Below are 25449 nucleotides of genomic sequence, written 5' to 3' on the forward strand. Positions count from 1 at the left end.
CGCTGAACCTAATGATTACGTCAGTCAAGGGTATGCCTTTGTCTTTGTGTTATAAAATGGATGAATTTCGTCTTTCTGGAAAAGATTTGATTTACGTGATTGGGTGCAGACCAAACTCGAACATGTGAGAACTGTGTCAATGTGCATTTCTAAGGCTCTGTATGTATTTCTAAGACACCTATGCTATTAATTTTTCTCTTAAAATATTTACTTAAAAGGTAAGAAAGGTTATGGTCCAAGTTCATCAGCTCGGAGGGCCGTTCGTGGATGGCAAGGAGGAGTCAGCAATTCACCTGCGTGCCTTTTTTATGAGACAGTGCTACCTACCGCGCTAACGAGGCGCATGCCTGCCTTTTTTAATGTACAGATTCGTGACTATTATCAAAGAATTGAGATGAGCAGAGTTTGATTTTTAAGAAAAGTGTTGCTCTGTTAAGCGATGATTTAAAAAATTAGGAGCAATTGTAAGGGAAGTTTCTCTCATCCTAACAAGACATAATGATTATTTCAATTTGTTTATGTACTTTGGCCAATACCTATGAAGTGATTGGACAATATTTCCTCATCCCTTTTAACTAATATAAGTAGCAAATGTATTTTCCTTACTTAGAAGTGACATACGCGTGAGCATGCAAATTTAGCCGTTAAGCATTTCTGAAAAAGATGTGATCTCAGGAGATTTTAATTTCCACAATTGCACATAATATATGTTGCTTATCCTTAGGCTGTAATCCTAATCTAAAAGGAGTTCCTGCTTTATAACGCATGTGGGCATGAAGCCAGCAAATACTTGCCAAAATTTGCCCCTGTTATAATTTACTGCAGGGCAGAAGCAATAATCAACTGTTTGCAGGCACTGAAACTATTACTTGTCCAAATTAAAATATTTTAAGTAACATTTAAAATGTTAATGTTAAAGTATTTACTTAAAATTTGTCTATTCAAGTCAGCTCATACAATTCATCTGCTAGTGATGTCGATACTGTGCTATGTGTTGTTTTGTTTGTTGGAGTATGAAAACACTGGTGTTAGTCCTTAGAAAAATGCAAGAGTGCAGGAAAACTTAAATTTTGCATATTTTTGTTTAACATCTTAAATTGATATTAGAAACATGATTATAATTCTTTTTTTTAAATTTTTTTTAACGTTTATTTATTTTTGAGACAGAGAGAGACAGAGCGTGAACAGGGGAGGGGCAGAGAGAGAGGGAGACACAGAATCTGAAACAGGCTCCAGGCTCTGAGCTGTCAGCACAGAGCCCGACGCGGGGCTCGAACTCACAGACCGTGAGATCATGACCTGAGCCGAAGTCGGACGCTTAACCGACAGAGCCACCCAGGAGCCCCTGATTATAATTCTTTGTAATAGAAACTCCACTACAGAGCCTCCAGATTATGATCAGTTTGAAATTAGGACTCAGAAGAGAATCCAGTGAAAAGGAAGCATGTGGGGAAACGGATTTAGAAACAAGCAGCAGCAGGTAGGAGACTGGAGGGAAGTAGTGCAGACCCAGTACAACTAAGAATGAGGTGTTGATGGAAAAGACACTGACATTAAAGGGAAACAGCTTGCCCTGCAGCTTCATAGTTTAGCTCACAAAGGGTTGCAAGAGAATTCGTAAACAATTAAGATATTTTTGTACCCCTAGTCAGCCTACTCAAGGACAGACTGTCCAAATTGACTGCTGCCAACTAATCAGATATCCCACAAAAATTGTGCAAACAAGATTCACTCTTCTCAGACTACAATGATTTTTCTCTCCTTTTTTTCCCTCTTTTAATAAATCCTATTTTGCCTCTGTGGGGTGAAATCAATTAGTAAGCAATGTGCTATCATTAAGTGACTTTGTGACTTTGAGTCACTCTTTGACACTATTCTGCCTTGTTTCCTTTCTTAAAGAGTCTTTGTACTGTGGGAGGATTAATTCTCTAGGATTATAACCTGAGCCAAGAAGCAGAGAAGAGCAAATGCTGAATGAAAGTTCCTTTGCCATAGAAGAAAGAATTTGCTATTTGCAACAGAAAATTATAAAATTACCTGAGGCTGCTACCTGTGAACTTTTTTCTCTTGTATATACCAAATTTTTAGAAAGATTTTTACCTCCACTACTTGAAACGTCCCTGTCCATAGCTTTGATTGTTCTTGTCATTGCGATCATTTTCCACTAATAATAGCCTGCCCATTCTTGAAACTCCATTCAAGCCTATCTCAGGAAGATTGCATTAGGCATTTTAATGCATTTAATTTCATAAACAAGGACACAGGAATCACAGAAAGTTAACTCACTCGTGGTAAGATATATATTAATTGGCAAATTGCCTCCTCCTATCTCCTGCGCATAACCTTCCCTTATCATTCTGATAGTCCTATAGCTCTATGACCTTTGCCACCCAATTTAGTACTTACCTTCTATCTTTGACTCTCTTGGTTGCTTTATGCAGATCAGTCTCCTCATCCCAGCTGGACAAGGATGGCTGTATAGTGGCTTCATCCTTGGCATCTACAGTGACTATCTCATTGAACATTTTAATGAAATGTGATGATTTGATTTAAATGTAAATTTTAAAAGGTTTTACCAAAATGAATAATATGACTCTGCTAGCATTTCATTTTCAGTTGAGTAGATGTATGTATTATAAATAGGAATCATTTGATTTGCCTATTAGAATATAGGATTTTTTGGTACACAACAGAGCCTGTCCTAATGGCAATTGACAATAAACCTCACTACAGAGAAAAAGATATATCAGTAACATGATTGTATGAAAATGCATTTGCAGAAAATGTCGTGAAAAACTAGAAGGTACATTTGCCACAGGACACGGACTTTAACAAAAGTTCAAAAATAAACTAATATAGTCAAACAGGAATGACTTTACTAAAGTATATAGTAAACACTGGAAAACTTAGGAAACATCCACTGTTATTGCTCTTGGACAGCAAGTTTTTTTTCTTTTTTCCGAGTGACATGGTTTCTGGTTATATATTCATTTTGGCCTACATTTATTGAGTGTCTTCTAAACGTGCTATCTCTTTTAATCCTCAGAACAACCCTGTGAGGTAATAATATTATGACCTCCATTTTACATTACCTCAGAAGGAACTCAAGCAAAGAGAAACTGAGTTGCTTATCCAAGGTCATACAGCAGCAATATAGAGTCACAAGCTGAAACCAGGTAATCTGACTCAAGAACTGTGCACTCATTCATTGTATCGTCCTGCAGTTCTACCCAATGTATAAAATGCAAAGGTACTTTCTTAGAAATAAGACCATATGACCATCTCAATTTAATGTTAAATCTTATCTTCCTATTCCCCTCTGCCCATCCAGAAAAATACTAACAATTGTTGGGGAAGCCCCCAGTTACTAAAAGGAGAAACAGGAATTCACGATTCAGTGCCCTACGGTCAGCAGTTCTCCATCCATCAAATGTAACATTCCCTTTGTTCATTTGTTTTTTTTTTTATTGGTATTGTGTAGACCTAGTCTTACTAGAGGAGGGCAAAAGACATGGGCTGGAGTTCCAGCTCTGCCTTAACGAGCAATGGAAATTTGGGCAAGTGGTTTGACTTTTTAAAATCTCATTTCCACATTTTGCAAATGGGAAAAATAAGGGGCACCTGGCTGGCTCAGCCAGAGGAGCATGCAACTCTTGATCTCGGGGTAGTGAGCTCAAGCCTCACGTTGGTTGTAGAGGCTACTTTGAAAAAAATGGGAATAATAAGATCACCCAACCTATCTTTATTCACTTCTCAGAGTAGTGGGTCAGCACTCTACATAGGTGAACCTTCCTTATAAGTTGCTTTCTTTCCTCCACCCTCACTCCCATCTACATGTCTTTTTTTCCTTCTTTTCTTATTTCATGGAAAAATTAAAAATAAAAAAATAATTATTTCATGGACTATTACAGCCAAAAGATACTTGATTTTCAAACAATTTCCCCTGAATGACCCTTAATGTATGGAAGGAGTTATGTCTCTCTGACTGAATGGGTCACCTCTCCTGGGCTCCAAAGCCCAGAGTTGAGTTGAGCAGCAACAGAGGCATTCTATGGAAATGTTTCTTTTCCTCAGACAGGACAAAGGCATCTTTAGCAGACAGACCCCATGTGTCCGGAGCCAGGTAGACTTGCCAATTCCAACAGAAAGCTGTCCTACTTTCTGGGAAAACAATGGCTGAAGAACAACTAACTTCACATTCAAAGAAGATGCCGAGCTAATTGAATTTCTTGCAGGTAAGAGTCAAGGTTGCATTAGGCATTTTAATACATTTAACTTCATAAACAAGGACACAGGAATCACAGAAAGTTAACTCACTCGTGGTAAGACATATATTAATTGGCAAATTGCCTCTGGCTTTGGCACCATCTCACTGTGGAGATTAATGTGGTGGCCGTGAAGATGCACCTTACAGCCCTCCAAATACAGGAAGAATAACGTCCAAGGGCCTGAATGCTGTACCCTGAAATCTGTAGCCTGCTTTGCTTGCATTCAGGCCATACCTCCTGTGAGCTGCTCCAGCCAAGACTGAGTGTGGCTAGAATACATAAGGTAAAACCATTCCTAAAAACTGCGAGACTCAGCTGACCACTGACCCTGGCTGACTCAAGGACTCCCCAATGGCCTCGAATCTTCCCTGCATGGCACAGGAGTCTAGGCCACTTCACCCAACTTTCTCTTGTTCTTGTTTTCATTCAGTCAGACTTGTTTCCTGGTCAAAAGTTTCTTCCATCTTTTTTCTGGGCCCCTCCCCATTTCACTCACAGTCATTTCCCCTAGTAATATCTTTGCACATTTAATCCCAGCTTGACTTCTGCTCTTCAGAGGACCCAGATTAACACATTTAACAGATCATTTAAACTTCTTAGTTTCAATTCGTGTATTTTGCAAATTGGGAGTTGGGGGACAGAGAAGAGCTAAAAGGAGAAAGACTTATTCAGTGTCTACCATGTGCTTTATGTTATTTTACATAATTATCACATCAACTTTCATATGACAGGTAGTACTGCTATTTTACAGAAAAGGAAGGGGAAGATGAGAGAAATGATATCACTAGTTTAAGATTACTGCAGAGTCTAGATTTGTACTGAAGCCTATTCTGACTTCAAGGTTGTATCTTCTCTACCACTTTCTCTCCTTTTCTAACTGCTTAATTGTGAAGATCAAAAAAGATAACAGATGTGAAAGCACTTTGAAAATGTAAAGATGTGTTACTTCAAAGCCAGAGATGATTATTTCTGTTGGTTGCGGTCAAGACCACTATGTCATATGCAAGCCTGGTGCAAAGTACAAATGTGGGGCTCCTTGTTCAAAATTTATTGAGACTTTGAAGATGGCACAGCAGAGCATTACACCAGGTATGGGACCCATGAACCCAGCCATGGGAACAGCAGAATTATTGAGACAGGGGCAATCAAATTGAGCTTGTGGGAAACTTTCTAGAAGAATAGAAAAAACATTCTGGGGTACCTGGGTGGCTCAGTTGGTTGAGCAGCCAACTTTGGCTCAGCTTCATGATCTCATGGCTCATGAGTTTGAGCCCCACGTCAGGCTCTGTGCTGACAGCTTGGAGCTTGGAGCCTGCTTCAGATTCTGTGTCTCCCTCTTTGCCCCTCCACCACTCACACCCTGTCTCTATCTCTCAAAAGTGAATAAACTTAAAAAAAAAATTAGAAGAAAAACATACCTTATAATGAATATTTTATAACTCCTTTTTTCTTTCTTGAAATTCACAAATAGTGTACCATCATTTAAATTTATTTTTTTTTAGTTTAAGTCATCTCTACACCCAACGTGGGACTCAAACTCATGACCCCCTAGATCAACAGTCAGTCACATACTCTTCTGACTGGGCCGGCCAGGAACCCCAATTTTTTTTAAATTAACATGTTGGTTGTAATATCAAGGAAAAATAAAAGGGAAATAATTCTTAAAATATCTATTTTAATTTATAAATGGTTGGGCATGCCTGTACTAAATGACATGATGAAGTAGTTAGGTGGCTATACCTATAGAATCACTAGTTCCTTATATATTTTGGAGATTAAACTTTTCAGATATATAGTTTGCAAATATTTTCTCCCATTCTATAGGTTGCCTTTTCACTCTGTTGATTGTGGATAAAATAAAAATTATAAGCATTAGAAAGCTTTGTGTCAGAGTTTAACTGGCAATTGTTTTCATTCTTAGTGTTAGATAACGATGTATCTTACAAGCAGTGTTTAAGAGTAGATGAAATAAGTTGCTTTCAAAAAATGCAGTGTTTAACACAGTGCAGGGAGGTGAGGGGTGTGCCTGGCTGGCTCAGCTGGTAGAATGTGCAACTCCTGATCTCAGAGTCTTGAGTTCAAGCCCCATGTTGGGGGTAGAGTTTACTTAAAAAATAATAATAAATAAATAAAAATAAAACAGTGCAAAATGTCTTCATATGTAAAATGGTGCTAGGCTCTAGGCTTAAATAATAATTAATATATTTTTCATCTATATGTTTAACACTGGATAATTACTTTATATGGGGCACTGTTCTCCACACTGCAGGATCTAGCATCCCTAATGTCCCTAATGAATACCAGTCGCACCTACATCCATTGTAATAATCAAAATAGCTGGCAAATTTCCCAGACACCATAGGGGGAAGTACACATATACATTGATAATCAGTTTTTTAAATGCCTGTGAATATGACATGGTATTCTCATTCCTGGTCACTAGAGGGAGAAAGTGGTCTTTAAAATGATAATCTGACTAGTTTGTCAGCCTTTTAGGTTAAAGTTAAAACTGCTCTGGAAAAAAAAAAATTAAACTGCTCTGAAGAGAATATTTATAATTTTACATACCATACATTCATAAAACAACTGTGGCATGAATTTTCAATGTATGTTTTATGCTGTGTATACTATTAGAATTGAATCATAATCTTTATTATACTTAAGCTATCACTGTTACAAAATTAAAATTTTCTCAGACAAGCTTATTTAGTTATGATGCCTCCCATGATAATATATAGCCAAAAAACAAGATTATATAGCGTTGCCTTCCTCAATCATTAGAGAAATAAGAGACAAAGTCTGTGACCTGAATGACCTCATACCTTTGTATGCTGAGTGTGATAGGTAATTTTATGTGTCGATTTGACTGGGCCAGGGGGTGCCCAGACTAAATATTATTTCTGAATGTGTCTGTGAGGGTGTTTCTGGAATTAGCATTTGAATTGGTGGACTCAAGAAAGTAGATTGCCCTTCCCAACAGGATGGGCATCATCCAGTCCGTTGAAGTCCTAGATAGAACAAAAAGGTAGAGGAAAGGAGGAATTTGCCTCTTTTGCTTCCTCCCTGAGTACTTGAGCTAGGACATGAGTCTTCTACTGCCTTTGACTGGTCTTTACACCATCAGCTCACTTGGTTCTTAGGCCTTAGGACTCAGACTGGAATTATACTACATCACTCAGCTTTCCTGGGTTTCCAGCTTGCATGTGGCAGATTGTGACACTGCTCAGTAGACCTCCCTAATCACATGAGCCATTTCCTCATATAAATCGCTTCCTATTGACCCTATTTCTGTAGAGAACCTGCCTAGTATACTTGGTAAAGAGCATACATTGGAATCGGACAGTTCTGGCTTCATGTCTCAGTTGTGCTACATACAGGCAGTTCAATTTGAGCAGGTCACTTGACTTCTCTGAGCCGTAAGCTCCTCAAATATGGAATGAATATAATAAAACTTAAGTTACAGAACTGTTAGGAAGATGAAATATTTGCAAAGTGTTCATCCCAATGGCTTTCAGTAAATAAAAGCTGACTTGATAATTTTTATTATTTTTATGCTAAGATTTACCTACATGAAATAGACTATAGTGCAGACAACATAAAATCAATGTCAAATTCTGTTATAAAACTGTAAGTGTATAGAAGTTCAAAGATGAAAGACATCCATAAACAATGGAGCAGTAAGTGAAAGAAAGGAGAGTTGAATTGGACCATGTAGGATACAATTTAAATAACATGAAAAAGATATAAAACACTGGGACATAGTAATAATACTTGTCCACTATGTTCCAGTTACTTTTTTTTTAAAGATTTTATTTTTGAGTAATCTGTACACCCACTGTGGGGCTCGAACTCACAACCCTGAGATCAAGAATCACATGCTCTTCTGACTCAGCCAGCCAGGTGCCTTTGTTCCAGTTACTTCTAAATGATTTTAGGGGCGCCTGGGTGGCGCAGTCGGTTAAGCGTCCGACTTCAGCCAGGTCACGATCTCGCGGTCCGTGAGTTCGAGCCCCGCGTCGGGCTCTGGGCTGATGGCTCAGAGCCTGGAGCCTGTTTCCGATTCTGTGTCTCCCTCTCTCTCTGCCCCTCCCCTGTTCATGCTCTGTCTCTCTCTGTCCCAAAAATAAATAAACGTTGGAAAAAAAAAATTTAAATGATTTTAGATATATGGTATTTCCAGTTCATAGGAAAAAAATGTTTTGCTGGCACTAAAATAAAATGCTTCACCACATTTTTTTTCACATAATATTATTTTAAAGACTTTATAAAATAATTTTTAAAAATTAGTTACATGAAATCTATGCTTTTAATAGCTAATTGGAGAGGATTCATCAAAATTGACCTCAGAGTAAACTTGAAGAAGTTTGACCATTACTTAAAATGATTGATTACAACAGCACCTAGACTACCATGTATAGACTCATCTCAACACAACTCCTTATTGTACTAAGAGAAGTTAGAGCTTGGTTAAGAGGATAACAATTAAGTATGAAGTGCTGTTATCACTTCAATAACCCATTGAAGTGCTTCAATCACCCAATTGACTCAAACCTCAATAAATACACATTCTCTGCATTTCATAGTGATAATGACAGTTCTGTCTACATCTCAGCAAATTCCAGAAGGATATTAAAACATTTGAACTACTTTGGCTAACTCTGTTCTTCTGAAGGAAAGTAAAACCAAGCAGTTTAATTCAGACAGTAAGTATCAAGAATTGTATTTTTAAATACAGGAAACAGTTATAATCTGATGGAGCTTAGAAAACCTGTATTATTTAACATATACAAAGATAAATGAACAGATATATAAAGGTAAATAAATACATCCCTTTTGAAAGCCATTCATGAATAGATTGGGAATATTAAAGCTAACCTATTTATACTTAATTAGGATTTAAATGTCTTTATGCTAAAATTACAGGTTGCTGCAATATGGTGAGATGTGCCCTAGCTTGAAATAAGGAAACCTAACTGAATACAACCTGTGTTACTTATATCTAAATTAATACACTTCAATTTGCTAAGCTTCTATTTCCCTATCATATGGGGATAGTGATACAAAAACTGTAGGATTACACATGTAAAATGAGAGCATACATGGAAATTCCTGATATTTCTAACAATCTGCTGAGAAGACTTTGAAGACAGAGGTGTGTACTTGGAGCAGAATTAGATACCTGAAGCTCAAATTGTGACTCCGTGGGGTAGAGAACTCAAATGTCATTAAGAATATAGGTAAATATCTTGTTTTGTTTTTAAACTTTTTTAATGTTTGTTTATTTTTTGAAAGCAAGAGAGAGTGTGTGAGAGGGGGAGGGCAGAGAGAGAAGGAGAGACAGAATCTGAAGCAGGCTCCAGGCTCTGAATTGGCAGCACAGAGCCCAACACGGGGCTCAAACTCAAACCGCGAGACCATGACCTGAGCCAGAGTCAGTCATGGAACCAACTGAACCACCCAGGCGCCCCTTGTTTTGTTTTTATAATGAGAACTGAATTCAGGAAACTAAGAGATAAAGCAAGAACAGCAATGGGGTTTAGGGCAATGATTCCTAAACATCAGTATGCATCAGAATTACCTGGATTGCTAGTTAAACTACAGTTGCTAGACTCTACTTCCAGAGTTTGAGTCTATAGAGAAGGAGTGGGGTTCTTGTATTTGCATTTCTAACAAGATTCAGGTGAGTCTCAGGCTGCTTTTCTGGGGGCCACCCTTCACAATCTACTGTGTTAGGGTAATAGAGACTGGTAAGTTGAAGCTGGAGTCAGAGAGAAGGGTCCAAGTAAAGAAGGTCAGAGAATCGTCTTGTAGACATCTAAATTTGCAGAAATGAAAAGGGAAACACGGGAATTATTATTGAGTAAGTATGTGAGTACTACTTACAGGTCAATGTGAGCAGATTCAACTTCTTCAGTGACCAGAGGATGACAACCTCTTAGTTTGTGTGTTAAGGAAATCTCTAGAGAGATCAACTTTTGCCCAGAATTGAAGGTGAAAAGTAACCAAAAAAAAAAAAAAAGTAATCCTAAAATCGGGATTAGAAATGAAATTATACAGCAATAAGAACCTGCAAACAAGGTCATACAAGTAGAGTCAACAACTTGTATTTAAGCACTGAAGAAAAGTAAAAATAGCAGAAATGGGCAAATAGAATTCCATTTTTTGAATTGATGACAATAATTTTAAGTCTGTTATTTAATGAGGTTATAACTTACACTAAAATGCATGGATCTTGATTGTACAACTTGACAAGTTTTGACAAATAGATAACATCTGTGTTATCATCAGCCGAATCCAGCATTACTATCACCCAACAGTTTGCTCATGTTTCTTTCTCATTACTAACCCTGAGGCAACCACTCTTTGGATTTCTATCACCATAGATAAGTTTTCCATGCTATCCAACTTCACATATATGGAATTACATAGTATGCACTCTCTTGTCTGACATCTTTCATTGACCAATGATTCTGAAATTGTTGCATGATCAGTAGTTTGTTCCTTCTTGTTGCTGAGTCATGTTCCATTGTATGAATACACCATAATTTATTCATTCACTTGTGATGGACATTGGTTTGTGTCTAGTTTTGAGCTGTTATAAAACTGCTATGAACATTCTTGTGCTGTATGTAAATTATACTTTAATAAAGAAAACAATGACAAATTCCAAAAACAAAAGAAAAACTACTTTTAGGTAACATCTTTGGTGGCTTAAATGAGCAAAGAGAGAGGGCTAAGGCAAAAACAACAGTGAGGTGGTAAAGATTAAATATCTGTCACTCAGTGTTAGCCACTATTAATGTGGTCAAGAAAACGCAAATGGATTCAAGCTGGGTATGTATGCTGACTAGAAAGCAAATGGAGAACACACTCATTTCCCAATACTAAACTGCCATGAATTCTAGAATCAGAGGTTGAATCTTAAAGACATGAAGACTTGGAAATGAAGTTACTGTCACACATTCAAAGGCTTACATGTATGGAATCATGCATCCAGTTGCCGTGGCTGATTCTGCAATGCAAACCTTTACTCTATTAGTGGACCTCAAGAAATGTGTGCTGAAATCAAGCCCTGAATAAGAAGGCTCATATTTCTAGAATTTTGTAGAGGAGTTCATAAATCTCAAAATAAGTTTTAAGTTTCTAGGTTAAGTGGTTATTTTGGGGCAGCGTCCTAATTGGGTCTATCCAGAGCTGTAGGAAGTAACCCAACATCACTGGTAACTCTTCACAATAATATGTGCTTCCTACTTGCCTCCTATAGTCTCCAATAATAAAACAATCTTTAAATATGAGTATTATTATTACCTTGATGGAAATTGATCAAGATTATCAATTTTACTTTTATCTGTGTACTTTTGTAATATATTTTTTCTATTTTTGACAACTGATGAAAATAAGCTGTACAACATTTTAAATATTTCTCCAACTTTTTGATTTGAAAAGTTTCAAACCCACAGTTGAAACAGTAATATCAAAATAGTAATACTGCCATTAAAAAAAAAAGAGTGAAAGTAAAAAGATTACTAAGAAGTTGTTTCCTTTTTTGACAGGGGAATTTGAAAGACAAAGTGTATCAGTTATTAGAACTGCATCTGGGAGGAATGGCACACTTTCTCATCCCTCAGCATGGAGGGGGCTTAATTACCTGATTTCTGAAGAGGTACCAAGTGTGCTTGCTGATGCCCTAGGAGAAAGTTAAAATGTATGTGTGGTGGGCGGTGGGGGGGGCGGGAGGGGGAGAAGGGAGTAGGTAGATCCATAGTTTGTACAAAGATCCTAAAGATACTGCGTCACTCTGAAAGGAAGCTTTCTGGGAGAACTTCAACAGTGACCTGGCTACAGACCAGATTTGTAAATGACGTGAAATTAGGGGGTAAAATTACTCATTAGAAATAATTAATGATCCTCCAAATGCAAATAGGTTAAAAGAATTAGACTAATTTAATAGAATAAAAATTAATATAGATACATGTAAACTGTTGGAAACAAACTTCAATAAAGCGTAACATGAATGGGGTGCCTGGGTGGCTCAGTCAGTTAGGCGTCCGAATTCAGCTCAGGTCATGTTCTCGTGGTTCATGGGTTTGGTGTGTCAGGCTCTGTGCTAATAGCATGGAGCTTGGGATTCTTGTTCTTTCCTCTTTCTCTGCCCTTCCCCTGCTTGCGCTTTCTCTCATTCTCAAAATAAATAAACTTACAAAAAATAAAATAAAAAATAAAGTGTAACATGAAAAAACCTAATTCAGCAGCACATGAATACTTTAAAATTTAAGGGTTTGGTAAATTTTAATCTTATTAGGAGTGAAAGGGTAATATTGCTGCCCCAAAAGCTAATGTTCTCTTAAGATCCATTCAAAGAAATATACTATGCAGAATATAAGCAGTAATAATCCTATTCAGGGCACCTGGGTGGCTCCGTCGTTGAGCATCTGACTCTTGATTTCCACTCAGGTCATGATCTCATGGTCATGAGATCAAGCCCTGCATCAGGCTCCTCACGGAGCATGGATCCTGCTTGAGATTCTCTCTCTGCCCCTTTCCCCTGCTCATGTGCTCTCTCTCTTAAAAAAAAAAAAAAAAAAATCCCATTCTGTTCTTTCTATTCTGTTATTTGGACGTTACAGTGTTCAGTTTGGAGCACCTGACTTTAGGAAAAATATAAGCATAATGAATCTTGTTTATTTGCATTCACAATGGATAAGGAACATTGAAGGAATATATATATAGCCAGGTTGGTGGGGGAGGGGAGGGTGTTGAGGGGAGGGATAGGATGATGACCTTCAAGTACTTAATTCATTTGTGGAATCAGGCTAATTACATCCTGCAAGACTCCAGGGGTCAAAATATGGAGCAGAGGTGCTGAGACCCTACTATATGCCCAGTCCTTTATAATACCTGAATGTTATAAGGCAATATATTTCTGAATAAATTTAACAAAACTGGGAAGGGAGTGGGTATTCCCTCCCTTGAGTCCAAGGAAAGGTTATCCATGATTCTCAAATATGTCTGTACCTTAGTGTCTAATTTAACTGGTTTGGGGGTAGAGCCTGGAATTTTTTACCAAGCTCCCCAGCCTTTTATAATGGACAGTCAACTTTGAGAAATATTAGGCTAGGTAATTGTCTGGATGTAAATTAATGTGAAATTAAAATGGAGAGGAAGGTAAATGGAAATTAATATTTACCACATATTATATGCCAGGCATTGTGCTTGGCATTTTCACACTCTAACCTGTATTAACTATGTTAATACTTGGAATCTTTTAGCACAGTGCCTGGCATATAGTAAACTCCCAAATGTATGCTGTTATCCTCTCTACAACCTTATATTGACATTCTCCAAATACATCCTGGGAGAATACTAGCTTATAATATAGGTATTATCATCCCTGCATGATGGACAAGGAAACCAAGACTCAGAGAAGGTATTTATTTTGGCCACTAATAAGACATCTGTGGATTTATAAAAAAATTAGCAGCCTACCTAAGTGGCCCTTTTTACTTTAATAGAATTTTAATAGAAGAAGAAATCTCTTCCTGACCTGGTCTCAAAAAAATGACATTAACTATAAATCCTGAAAAAGTGAAGCCAAAAAGTAGACATTTTTTCCTAATGTGGCCTGACAGAAACTCTTCTGTAAGTTTTGAGAACCCCTGAGGTCAGAGGAAATGGATCAAAGTGGCCCTTCAGAGCTAAAACAAAGCACTTCAAGCAAACATGGAGAAAGTACTGCTCACAAGTGAAATAGCTCCTATATATATATAGTGAATGCATAAATATTGTATCTGTCACATCCATAGTCTAGGACTTCAATTATATATTTAACACTGAGGGAGGGAAAGTTGGTCCTGAAGGGACAATCCTGATCATCTCTGACACCTTCTCTTTGCCACGTTAATCCTGAGTTTTCTTGTGCACATGACTGGTTTGAGTATGTGAATTTGCTGAAGAGGAAACATTCAAGAAAAGATACTCCCTCCTCAATGAGATTGTAAGTTCCTCAATTGCAAGGACAACCTTCACTTTACTATCCCATATAGCCCTTAATGTAATAGCCAATACAAAATAATAATTGCTGCAAGATTGTACTGCAAGGCTACACTAATTTTCAAAAATAAAATATGCTGCAAGTGGTGAGCATTGAATTGACTTGGTACAATGCTATTTTCAGATTTTTTTTTCTGTTGCCTGGCCAATTGTTAAAATTTAGAGCCTATGTTAACATACACAAAATGGTATAGCTGATGACTGAAATTTTATTTTCTGAGCTTCATGACATCTGTAAACCAAAAATACAAAACATTTTATTCTAGAAGAATATGAAGCTATAGGTCCTAAATGTTAAGGGTTTACTTTTTTTTTCTTTTTTGTTAAGGGACTACTTTATTCTTTATTATTTTTTTTAAGTAGGCTTCACATCCAGCAGAGCATAATGCAGGGCTTGAACTCAACCCTGAGATCAAGACCTGAGGTGAAATCAAGAGTCAGACACGTAACCATCTGAGCCACCCAGGCAACCCAATGGGACTACTTTATTATTATTTTTTAATGTTTATTTATTTTTGAAGGAGAGAGGGACAGAGCATGAGCGGAGGGAAGAGCAGAGAAAGAGGGAGACACAGAATCCAAAGCAGGCTCCGGGCCCTGAGCTGTTAGCACAGAGCCCAAAGCAGGGCTTTAACTCATGAACCATGAGATCATGACCTGAGCCAAAGTCAGGTGCTTAACTAACTGAGCCACCCAGGCTCCCCTTACCCCAGTTTTTAACAATAAAGGGAATGACTTTATCTTCTTTTTGTTACCTTCTGAAGGCCTGACAGAATGCCTTGATAAATATTTGTGGAATTCACTGTTAACAAATTATGTGTTATTTTCTAGAACAGTAAGTCCCTGTAAGTACACCAAGTACTTGAGGAAATATTTCATCTTCCCTAAAGGGAACAGAAGAACTGTTAAGGCAGAAGAGTTATCAGGCCTTGAAAATTTTGACACAAATAGAAAATGGGGAGGTTTGAAGAAAAGAATGAACAAGTTTTTACAGCTGAGAAAGTATGAGAAGGGTTTATCACTTATGACAGAAACTGTTTGCTTATTAAATGCATAAGCAAATAAAAAGAACCCGAATGACACAAGAATATCATTGACAGAGATAGAAATGGAAGCTTTAAGGAAGTGAAGGGAGTGGTGGTCCTGCACAAGCTATATGGAAAAAAGTGACATCATGAGTAAGCACTTGCAATTGTGAACTAAAGCAAAACAACAGTAACAACCCTCCCAACCTTGCAAGGTACAGAGCAGTATGCCCTAGTTTCTTACTTCTGGGATAATGTCTGTTGTATCCCATTTTTAGAATTTTAATAATTCCGTAATCTGTTATTTTGAACAATTCACACGTTTGTGGGCAGGGTGGAAAAAAAAAGAAATCTAGCAGAATAACATGCTTTTATTTTACCACGATGCATATACAGAAAGACAGATATCCCAATGGTACATTTCCAGTTTGAAAGAGCAATCTCACAAGTATTTATGATATTTAGGAAAAGAGACACATCATTTACCAAGTTGTTACCAGGGTAAGTTACCAAGAAAGACAATCAAGTCAAACATTTTTGGTAGGTTATTTTTCCATGAAGACAACAATTTCCAGTCTTCGGAATCTGACAAAACCAAGTTACTCAAATTATATTTCTAAGAATACATTTTTAACAGAAACAAGCGGTTGAAAACTCATAAATATTCAGTTAAGTCTCTATATCTTACAGGAAAATAAAATTGTTATTTTTTCAAATGTTCCCAACTGAAAGCAAAAAGAAAGCCTGTACAGCTCAGTTTTCCCATTAAGCAGAAACAGAAAATGTTATTTTACTAAACACTAGTGGAAAAAAACACACAGTACTAATCTTCCACGTAAATGAAAACAGAAAATGAAACAACAGAATGAAAACAACAGAAAGCACCCAAAGTTGCTTTGTTTCTTTAAAGTATTCTTCTCTAAGCAACACATTTAACACTCAATTCTCCCATAGAAATCCTGAGAAAAAGTATTTCTCCTCCCATTACCACTGATAGAAAAAGAACCTTTTCCTTGAAGCCTCTGCCAAGCCAGTCTTAATCTTAGGCCCAATTTTTATCTTGCTCATTTTCGCCTGTGGTGGTCTGCTGTTACCCCCGCTTAGAACACCCATCAAAAGCTCTAGTTCTTCCATGACTATGAACTATATATCACTTCATCTATATCCGTCTCCTTTTAAACCCTCTAGGTGTCGCTAAAGGGAGTGGAGGATGGGGAAGAATGCAGAGGGAAATAAGAGCTCTAGCAGTCTATTTTACAGGACAACCTGTCCCTGGAAATCATGAAGAGCTAAAGCTAAATTAAACTAAAAGGCCTACTTTTGAGCTATCATTTTTTTTTTTTTTTCTTTAAGAGACAAGAGGCAGACAGGGAGAAAGTGTACTACCACCCTAGCACTTAACCATGTTCAGGGCAAGGAGAAGAGGCACAAAGAGGTATACCTAGGTTTTGTGTGAATTTACTAGTTGAGGCTGAGAAAGCCTGGTACTTGGAATGGACACCATCCTTAATCTTGCCATAAGAATAAAGTCGTAACTTGTCACCTTAACTACTTGCCTGACAGTCGGGTTCTGGATCATGAAGCGAGAGGAGAGAGGGGGTGAGGAATCAAGGATGTCTTTTGGGAAAGGAATGGAAGGGTCTTTTGTGGGTCCATCACCAGCTCTAGGGATTCTTGTTTAAGAGAAACGAGACCACAGTGGGGCTGACAGTGATCTGCAAGGTATTCATCCAGTAGGTAGTAGCCCAAGGTGGGTGGGCATAGCCAGTAGTAAGCAGTAGGTGACTAGAGGTACAAGAAGAGCCACAGAGTCACATAAATAAGACCAACTGGCCCACTGCTGGTCTCTTGATATTAATGCCCCACAATTGTCTGCCTATACTGCAGAGCAAAATGGGTAGAATGGGCTCCTAGGCAAAGTTAGAATTCCAGGTGGAAAGAGTCAAAAAGCCCTAGGAACAAACAGGGTCCATGCAGTGCAGATAAAGGCAGTGCAATTTACAGCATCATTTGCTTGGCTTAGGAGTGATGTGAATCATGACCATGCAGCATGTGACAGTAATGCAGAATAGCATGAAGGCCATATGGAAATGGAGGAGCAAGGTCTTGAAAGTCTCAATCTCGAGGTTGAGAAAACTGTCCAGAGGAAGAGGTTGTAAAAATGTCAGGGGGAAAAAAGAAAAAAAAGAAAAAAAAAAAGGTAGAAGGCATACCCATTTCTTGTTGTCCAAGCACAAGTCCAGCAAGGGGTAGTAGGGACCTTGTGCAGTATTTCCAAAGGCAGAGATTAACCAGACTGGAACCCAAAGGGCCTGGGGATCTCTACAGGCTCTCTTATTGGGCGACGTCTGGCTCTACGGACTCCTTCACGCAACAGGTAATACTGCAGTGGATTGGGCCACAAGTCCTCTTTGATAATTTCAGCAATCTTGTCAGACTCTGGAAGGCTATGGTCTGAAAACCAGGTGAAGAAATTGCAGACGACATCTTGGTTCCTGCGAATGAAGGACTGGGGTTCATGGCCCCGCCGCCATATGATTGGTGTGGAAAGAGACACCACTCGGCCAGAGGCTCTGACCTCATATTCTTTGACAATAAGCTTGTTTCTGAAGTAGGGGTTTCTTCGAAAGAAGAACTTGAACTTGCAGCCAGTTCTGGGGTGTCTGAGCTCCTTCACCTCCAAATTGGTTATGTATCTTAACATCTCGGCATCTTGGCCCCTAATCATGGGGGACAACTGGGGGTGGTTCCGAAAGGCAGTCACCCAGAAGCCCGGGATATTCTGAATGATGTAGTTCCTCCTCTCCAGGTAGTGACGACGCATGCGCCCAAATTTCTGCTCCAGTTGTTGAAAGGCTCTGTCAGCCTGAGCATTCACAGTGTCCAGTTCCAGCTGGATGGCTTCCAGGGGGTTCATGCGAAGATCCATATTCAAGGGTCGGAGCCCCGCGTCCTCCTTCACCTCCTCTACCACTCTATTTTCCTCCATCATTTCTATTTCTTCCCCTACTTGCTTCTCTATCTCCATCTTCTGCTCCACCACCTCCTCCTCCTTGACTCCTTCCTTCACCGTCTCCTCTTCCTTCACTCCCTTCTTCTCCACCGCTTCATCCACTGCTACCGAGAAAACGGTGCATTTTTCTGTCTCCACTTCACTGGCCTTCACCTCTTCCAACACCTCAGACCCCGACCTCTCTGCAACACAGGTTCCTGGGGGCTTCTCCCCACCTGGGCCGCCCGGCTCTCCACTCGGACAGCCATTTTTCAAGCTGTTGTCCGTTGCCACGGACACAGACCCAGCTTCCAGGCCTTCCGTTAGAGGCGGGGCCTCCGCCCGACCGGCTTCGGTCTCTACGAAACCTCGATCCCCACCGCCTCGGATCTGGGGAGTTTGGCCACAGCCCGCGGGGGCGTGGAAGGCTCCCCGCTCCTCTGGAAGCTGAGGCGGTGGGAGCGCGACAGTCTCCGAGCTTCCCTCACCCGGCTCCGCCATCACCTGCGACGCCTCGGTTTCCTCACGGAGCTTCAGGCGCTGGTGTGGGTCGGGGTCTCCTGGGGTACGGCCGAGAGTCGTCAGACTGCGGGTTTGGGGAAAAGGGGACGTCTCAGCTCCATCCTGGCCGCTCATGTTAGCAGCAGCCTGACCAACGACAGATTAACGGCTGTTTTGCTCACAGACAACGCCCCCTCCTAAACCGGCGGCTCGCACCACCCACCCTGAAGTCCCGCGAGAGTCTCTGCGAGGGTGACGTCAGGGCCGTGGATCTCACCAGAACGCGAGAAGTGGCTGCTTGCTCCGCCCCTGCTTGCGGTCCCAGCTTGTTGCCTTTAGTTTTACTTGTATGGATTTAGGAGGGTGAAGCAATAATTTGACTTATGTGCATAAATGTATTTCGGACTCAGAGACTGAAGGCAGTGAGGGCACTCCCAGCGATGCATCTGGAAACTGCCTGCAGCATGTAAGCTGGGATACTGGTAGCGATCGCAGCACTACACTGCCTGTTCTGAAAACATACGTTTTACCGGGTCTGCATATGTATTTTTTAGACCGGAAGATAGATCTCTTCACTGTTACCCCATAGTGGCCAGAAACAAAAATCTCTTTATTTTTAAACCGAGATGAATAGCAATTTGTTTCTCTTTTCTCCAGTAGAAATGACATGAAAGTATCAACTCCAACCTCTAACATTAGTGGGAAAAAACTACTCAGCGTTTTACCACCAAAGTGATGCATAGTATTCCTTGGTAGTTCTAAATTTATAATATGCATCAAAGAAGAGTCTGTGATACATAATGTCTGCAGGAATTAAGCCAGGGTCAATTAGCTGTCTCTTGCTCCATGACCCCTCACTGCAGAAAATTAGAAAAGCTGTTTTCAGCCCCATAAACTATTAATCTGTTAACGAATTTAGTTCCGCAAAAGGCCCTAATGAAGTATGTATTCATGGCAGTCAGTTCATAGACTTGATTTAAGAGAGATGTCATTGTCTCTAGTTTTTAGTTTGTTGACTTGTGAGGAAAATGTGTTAGAGAGCTACAAGGCTTCAGAGAAATACCAGTGGGGGACTACCCACCAACATTTTTATAAAGAAAATCTCATTAAAATGGATAATCAAGATGGTCTTGAAGTAGAAAACAAACTTGCAGAATGCCTGTGTGCAGTTAGTTGACTCGAGGTGTAAAGTAGGCAAACATTTTTTCCTGTTTGCTTTGCCCAATAATGGCCCCCAAAGACGTTCACTTCCTAATCTTCAGAACCTATGGATATGTTATCTTATGTGGCAAAAGGGACTTTGCAGATATGATTAGGTTGAGGATCTGCAGATGGGAGGATCACACTGAATTATCCAGGTGGGTGCCATGGAATTACAAGAGTCCTCATAAAAAGGAGTTAGGAGTATCAGTCTGAGAATATGTAACAATCAAATCAGAAGTGAGAAAAAAAGAGAAAGAGATGTGAAGATGCTCTGCTGCTGGCTTTGAAGATGGCAGAAGGAACCAGGATCCAAGGAATGAAGGCAGCGTCCAGAAGCTGGAAAGGTAAGGAAATAGATTCTCCTGTAGAGCCTTCAAAGGAATGCAGCACTGCCAACATCTTGATGATGTCTCACCTCCAGAACTATGCAAAAATTAATTTGTGTGGTTTTAAGCTATTAAGTTTGTGGTAATTTGTTACTAAAGCAATATGAAATGAATACTCCTTGGATTGAGGTTTGGTTGCATCTCTGTGTGTGTCCTGTTTTTCCTAGCAGCAGCTCCTTCAAACTTGCCCATCGCTTCCTCTGAGGTCCTGCCTCCTGCCCAACAGCTGTGATGTATCATATCCTGAGCCTCTTTTTGGTTATTGAGACCAGAATTAGGCAACACCCAGAAAGAAAATTAAAGCTAAAACCTACCACAAAAGATATTTGAGAAGACTGTGAACTCCAAGGACAGTCAGAGTTTTGTTTACTACTGTTTACCTAGTGCCTAGCACACTGCCTTGCACAGTGTTACACTACTGGAATGTTGAATAGGGGAACAAGTGGACAGAATACAGTTTCTCCGGCCTAAGTGGAAATTTTTTTTTTAATGTTCATCTATTTATTTTTGTGAGAGAGTGAGCGCACGAGTGGGGGAGAGGGACAGAGAGACAGAGAGAGAACCCTAAGCAGGCTCCACGTTGTCCACGAAGAGCCCTACATGGGGCTCCATTTCACTACTGTGAGATCATAACCTGAGCTGAAATCAAAAGTCAAGATGCTTAACCGACTGAGCCACGCTGGCACCCCCTAAAGTGAAAACTTATACTAAGTGAAAACTTCTATTTTTAAGCAGAAGACTATTACGAGGCTTTCACCAGTACTAGATGTGCTTTATTTGTCAAAGGCACTATTATGATTTCTGCAAGTGTATTTAATTAGTGCTCTGATAATGTTAGGAAAGCCTCCAATCAGAGATGGTGCATGTAATGTAATAAGGATTCTAGTGAGTGTAATTTCTCCAGATAGTGTTGAGACACTGTGGAGGAACCTTTCCTTCTCTTACTGTTAGTACATCTGGAAAAGCCATAGTATGGGATATTTGATTGAAAATATATAGAAAATGAGGAAAAACTTAAATTTCTTTTACTTGTCTGAAAGTCACAGTACAGAAATGATTGTGGTGATCATTATAGAAGATGGAGAGTCCAGGGTATGATCACTTTTGAGTAAGAGAAGGTCTAGCGAGAAACAAGGATTAAGAGGGAAAAGCAGATTTATGTATTTTGTGCCACTTTTTTTTTTTTTAGAAAGAATCTTTACACAGAAGAAGGAACTCTTTATGATTTCAGTCTGCATCAAGCCTCATGTGCTCAAGGAGTTATTTTGCCATGTAGGAAAAAAAAGAATATATGATTACTATTTGCTACAGAAAGTTGTACTTAATATATTAATAATATTACTTGTGGCTATTACTTGTGGAAGTTTTTCCTTATCTTTTTGAATCTACAGTCTCAAAAGGACTATGTATCTCTTTTACATGACAGAGTTATCTTGCTAACTGAAATACTCTCTTTTTAGGCAGATACTGTTCATTCTCTAAGACCCCGTCACAAACCTATCTTGCTTTAGAATGTGCCAGGCATTTTACGTGCATTAAATTGTCAAATTTTATAAAAGAGGAAACAATAACTCTGAGAGGTTAACTAACTTAACCAAGGTCATGCATAAAAACTGATACATTTCCCCTCCCTTCTCCTAAGGGCAACTTTCCTGTACATGGACTCATTAATCTTCCTGCTCTGAATTCCTACAAATGTTTTATGAGCTGTGTGAGTTCTCCTTGATTACCCTGGCTTCACATTTCTTCCATTGTAAGAAATATATTTTCACATTTCTGTAATCAGAATGGGTCATAAGCACTGTGAGCCAGGTGTCATTCATGACGTGTTAACTGTCGTTGCCTGAGCACGTGAGAACTTGGTTGTTGTTACTGATTTCATTTTGGACAACTTTCAAAACCATCTGAAGAAGGGTTACAGCCACTGGTTGTTGTTTGAAAACTTTCCATCAGTATCTTTGGAAGGCTCAAAAAAGTGCCAACATCAAAACCTAATAACTGGTGTCTGTGGCTTTAAAGAAAATCCTAGATACAAGAGTTGAGCACTCCTTTAAGAAATATAGCATCATCAACATAGTTGAGAGAAGAGAGAATAATATTGTTTGGAAAAACATAAATATTCACAATTCTGAGTCAAAAACTGTTGCAGAAAGCTTTCTGAATATGAAGACATTTTAGAAATATCTGAACAATTTATTTTGTTTTTGTTTGTTCTTTTATATATATATATATATATATATATATCCAAGTGTGATATTTGATTATGTCTAAATAAGTCTAAAAGAGCTTTTAGGTGCTCCTGGCTGGCTCAGTTGGTAGAGCAACTGAGTCTCGATCTCAGGGTCATGACTTCAAGCCCCACATTGGGTGTGGCGATCACTTAAATAAATAAAACTTAAAAAAAATAAAAGAGCTTTTTAAAGATAAAGTAAAAATTATGTATAACTGCATTGTGTCATAATTTTAGCAGCAATAGTTTTTTTTTCTGTCTTTTCTTCATGATATTTAAGTAATACTGTGTTTTATAACTTATAATGTCTTGAGTTAGATGAAATGCCATAGTTTACTTCCTGGAAAATCCATTGCACAGTAAAATAGTGCAAACATATTTTGTTTTTGCATGTAAAATGATGTTAAACTGAAGGCTTACATAAGTAAATATAGGTAGTTTTCCCCCTCTGAAGTGGGACAATTTTTTTGTTGTTGAGGACTTATATACTGTAGGTATATAGCATTCCTGACCCTAGCTAATGGAAGTCAATAACATTCTTGTTAATAACCAAAATACACCTGCACAGATTTCTAAGGCATGCGAATGGAAGGTAGATCTACTTAGAATCTGTTACTTAGTGGTTATGGAATTACCATTGATTTTTCACTAGAGGGAGCAACTGGTCTTTAAGAAAATGACATGTCTTTGGAATTTTCTTTCACTATAAATGAAATACTCTTGTAATTTACATTGAATTGAAATTTTTACTCCTATTAAGCTGTAATTGTGGCAAAGTAGTTTTCTCATATGGGGCTTAGATTTGTTATGATGGCTTCCAATAATCAAATCAAGCCTAAATATCTCATATGACCCCGCCTACTCCCAACAAGGTCTCTACCTCTGTAGACTAGAATGGACCTGGTTTCAAGTTCCAGCTAGGCCATTCACTAGCTGTTTAACCCAGACAAGCCGCTTCTACTCTCTGAGCCAGTTTCCTCATATGTTAGAGACTATAATACACACTATACCAGCCTGTTATGAAGACGAAATAAGATATGTGTAAAATGTTTAGCACTGTTAGCTGTCAATGAATAAAAGCTGATAGTATTATTTGTAATGTTTTATACTAAAACTTACATATATTAAAATTAAACTATTGTGCAAGATAGTCAGGCACTAAATTCCTTTATAAAGCAGTTGTGTTTAGGATTCAGACAAGAAAGACATCCATGTGTATTAGAGTGGTCAATAAAAGCTTTATCCAGGAAACGACACTTGTTTTGTGTCCTACTATATGTAATAATTGAACAACATGAAAAAGAAGTCGGGATGAGGGTATAGTAATCACACTTGTTTACTGTTCCAGCTATTTCAACATACATTCTAGACCTGCACTATCCATTACAGCCACATATGGCTATTTGAATTTAAATTAATTAAAATTAAAAATTCAATTCATCAGTCTGATGAACTAACCACATTGTAAGAGCTCAGTAGCAACATCTGGCTAATAGCCACTCTATTGGACCATGCATGGCAGAAAGTTCTATTAGACAACACTAACATATTAGACATACAGAATCTTGAAGGCTTGTTAGAACTAAAATGCCATACCACAGAGATTGCAGGCCTATACTTTACAAAGGTCTTAAGGGTAAAAGAAAATCGATTATTAAAATTCATGTATTCAGTTAGCATTTTTTGGAGCAAAAATTGTGTGCATTTATAATGGGAGTTAGTATTTTCACTAGAAGTATTTATCTCCTGGCTCATGTGATATCAAAAAGACAATCTAAATATTATGTTACTTCACTATAAAACTTATTGATTAAAATTATTTACAAAAGTGAGCCATTACTTCAGAGAGAAGAATGAAGCTAAATCAAATGCAGGAAGCATTAGTTAAGTAACTTGTGTAATTAGGTTAGTCATTTAAAAAAAAATTTTTTTTTAACGTTTATTTTTGAGAGACAGAGACAGATTGTGAGCAGGGGAGGGGAGAGAGAGACACACAGAATCCAAAGCAGGCTCTAGGTTCTGTGCTGTCTGAGCTGTCAGCACAGAGCCTGACACAGGGCTTGAACCCACAACCACGAGATCATGACCTGAGCCAAAGTCTGACGCTTAACCAACTGAGCCATCCAGGCACCCCTATGTTAGTCATTTAAATAACCAATAAAATGTATGCTTGGTGGGACAAACCCCTACTGTACTTTTAGTAAAGTGAAAAAATTTATAAATGAAAATAACAAATGTGAAACAATTAATGAAAATAATTTCATAGAATTTTACTTCACTGTGAGTCATAGTGATTGTTTAGTACAATACCAAAAGTGGACAATCAAGCCATTTAATGTCCATTTAATTTTATATTTGGAAGCATCTCAAAATCCTAAGGTTAAGAAATCTCATCCAAGGGAAAATATTTCTATGCATTTTATAGATAGTATGAAGTTTAGATAAATAGCTAAATCCTTTAAATATTGTTCCCATGAATTTGTGTTGCCCTATTCATTAGAACTCTGGAGTTCATATGTAATCTTACAAAAATATTAGTAATTTTGTTTTTGGTACAGTCCCAAGGTCAAAAACCTTTTTACAACAGTCAGACTTTCATGATAAAAACAAAAACAAAAACCAGCCCTCTTGTTTTAAAACAGGTTTCATCTAAGTCATTTACCACTTTCCACATAAAAATTAATTCAATGTAAAAAATTCATATTATAGTATCTAACTTGATATTTGATTGTTATAACACTTCATCTGTTAGGCTGAGAACTCTGATTTGTGACTTCCTTGGCTCTAGTACTAT

At 38.4% G+C, this 25449-nt stretch overlaps 2 protein-coding genes and 1 long non-coding RNA gene across 5 annotated transcripts in view; 2 read left to right on the forward strand and 1 right to left on the reverse strand.

Annotated features, from left to right (window-relative positions):
- Positions 1–12: 12 nt before the first annotated feature.
- Positions 13–12288, forward strand: LOC123608902. 3 transcript variants are annotated; one of them, XR_006717502.1, is made up of 5 exons: positions 1252–1480; positions 3047–3176; positions 4075–4235; positions 8852–8971; positions 11822–12288. It is a non-coding gene; the product is annotated as an uncharacterized LOC123608902 (long non-coding RNA). The 3 variants fall into 3 exon arrangements; XR_006717501.1 differs by lacking the exons at positions 1252–1480; positions 8852–8971 and adding an exon at positions 13–124; XR_006717500.1 differs by lacking the exon at positions 8852–8971.
- Positions 12289–15696: 3408 nt separating this feature from the next.
- Positions 15697–19079, reverse strand: TSPYL1 (TSPY like 1). Its single transcript, XM_045499344.1, has one exon. The coding sequence runs from the start codon at positions 18969–18971 to the stop codon at positions 17631–17633; it is 1341 nt and encodes a 446-aa protein (XP_045355300.1). The 5' UTR covers positions 18972–19079; the 3' UTR covers positions 15697–17630.
- A 93-nt stretch (positions 19080–19172) lies between these two features.
- The window catches only part of DSE (dermatan sulfate epimerase), a 158708-nt gene continuing 152431 nt past the window's right edge, over positions 19173–25449 (forward strand). The window contains exon 1 of the mRNA XM_045499334.1: positions 19173–20383. Coding sequence (XP_045355290.1) covers positions 20329–20383 — 55 coding nt within the window. The 5' untranslated portion in view covers positions 19173–20328. The remainder of the gene's footprint in view (positions 20384–25449) is intronic.

Source organism: Leopardus geoffroyi, chromosome B2, assembly GCF_018350155.1.
Source record: "Leopardus geoffroyi isolate Oge1 chromosome B2, O.geoffroyi_Oge1_pat1.0, whole genome shotgun sequence".
NCBI lineage: Eukaryota > Metazoa > Chordata > Mammalia > Carnivora > Felidae > Leopardus > Leopardus geoffroyi.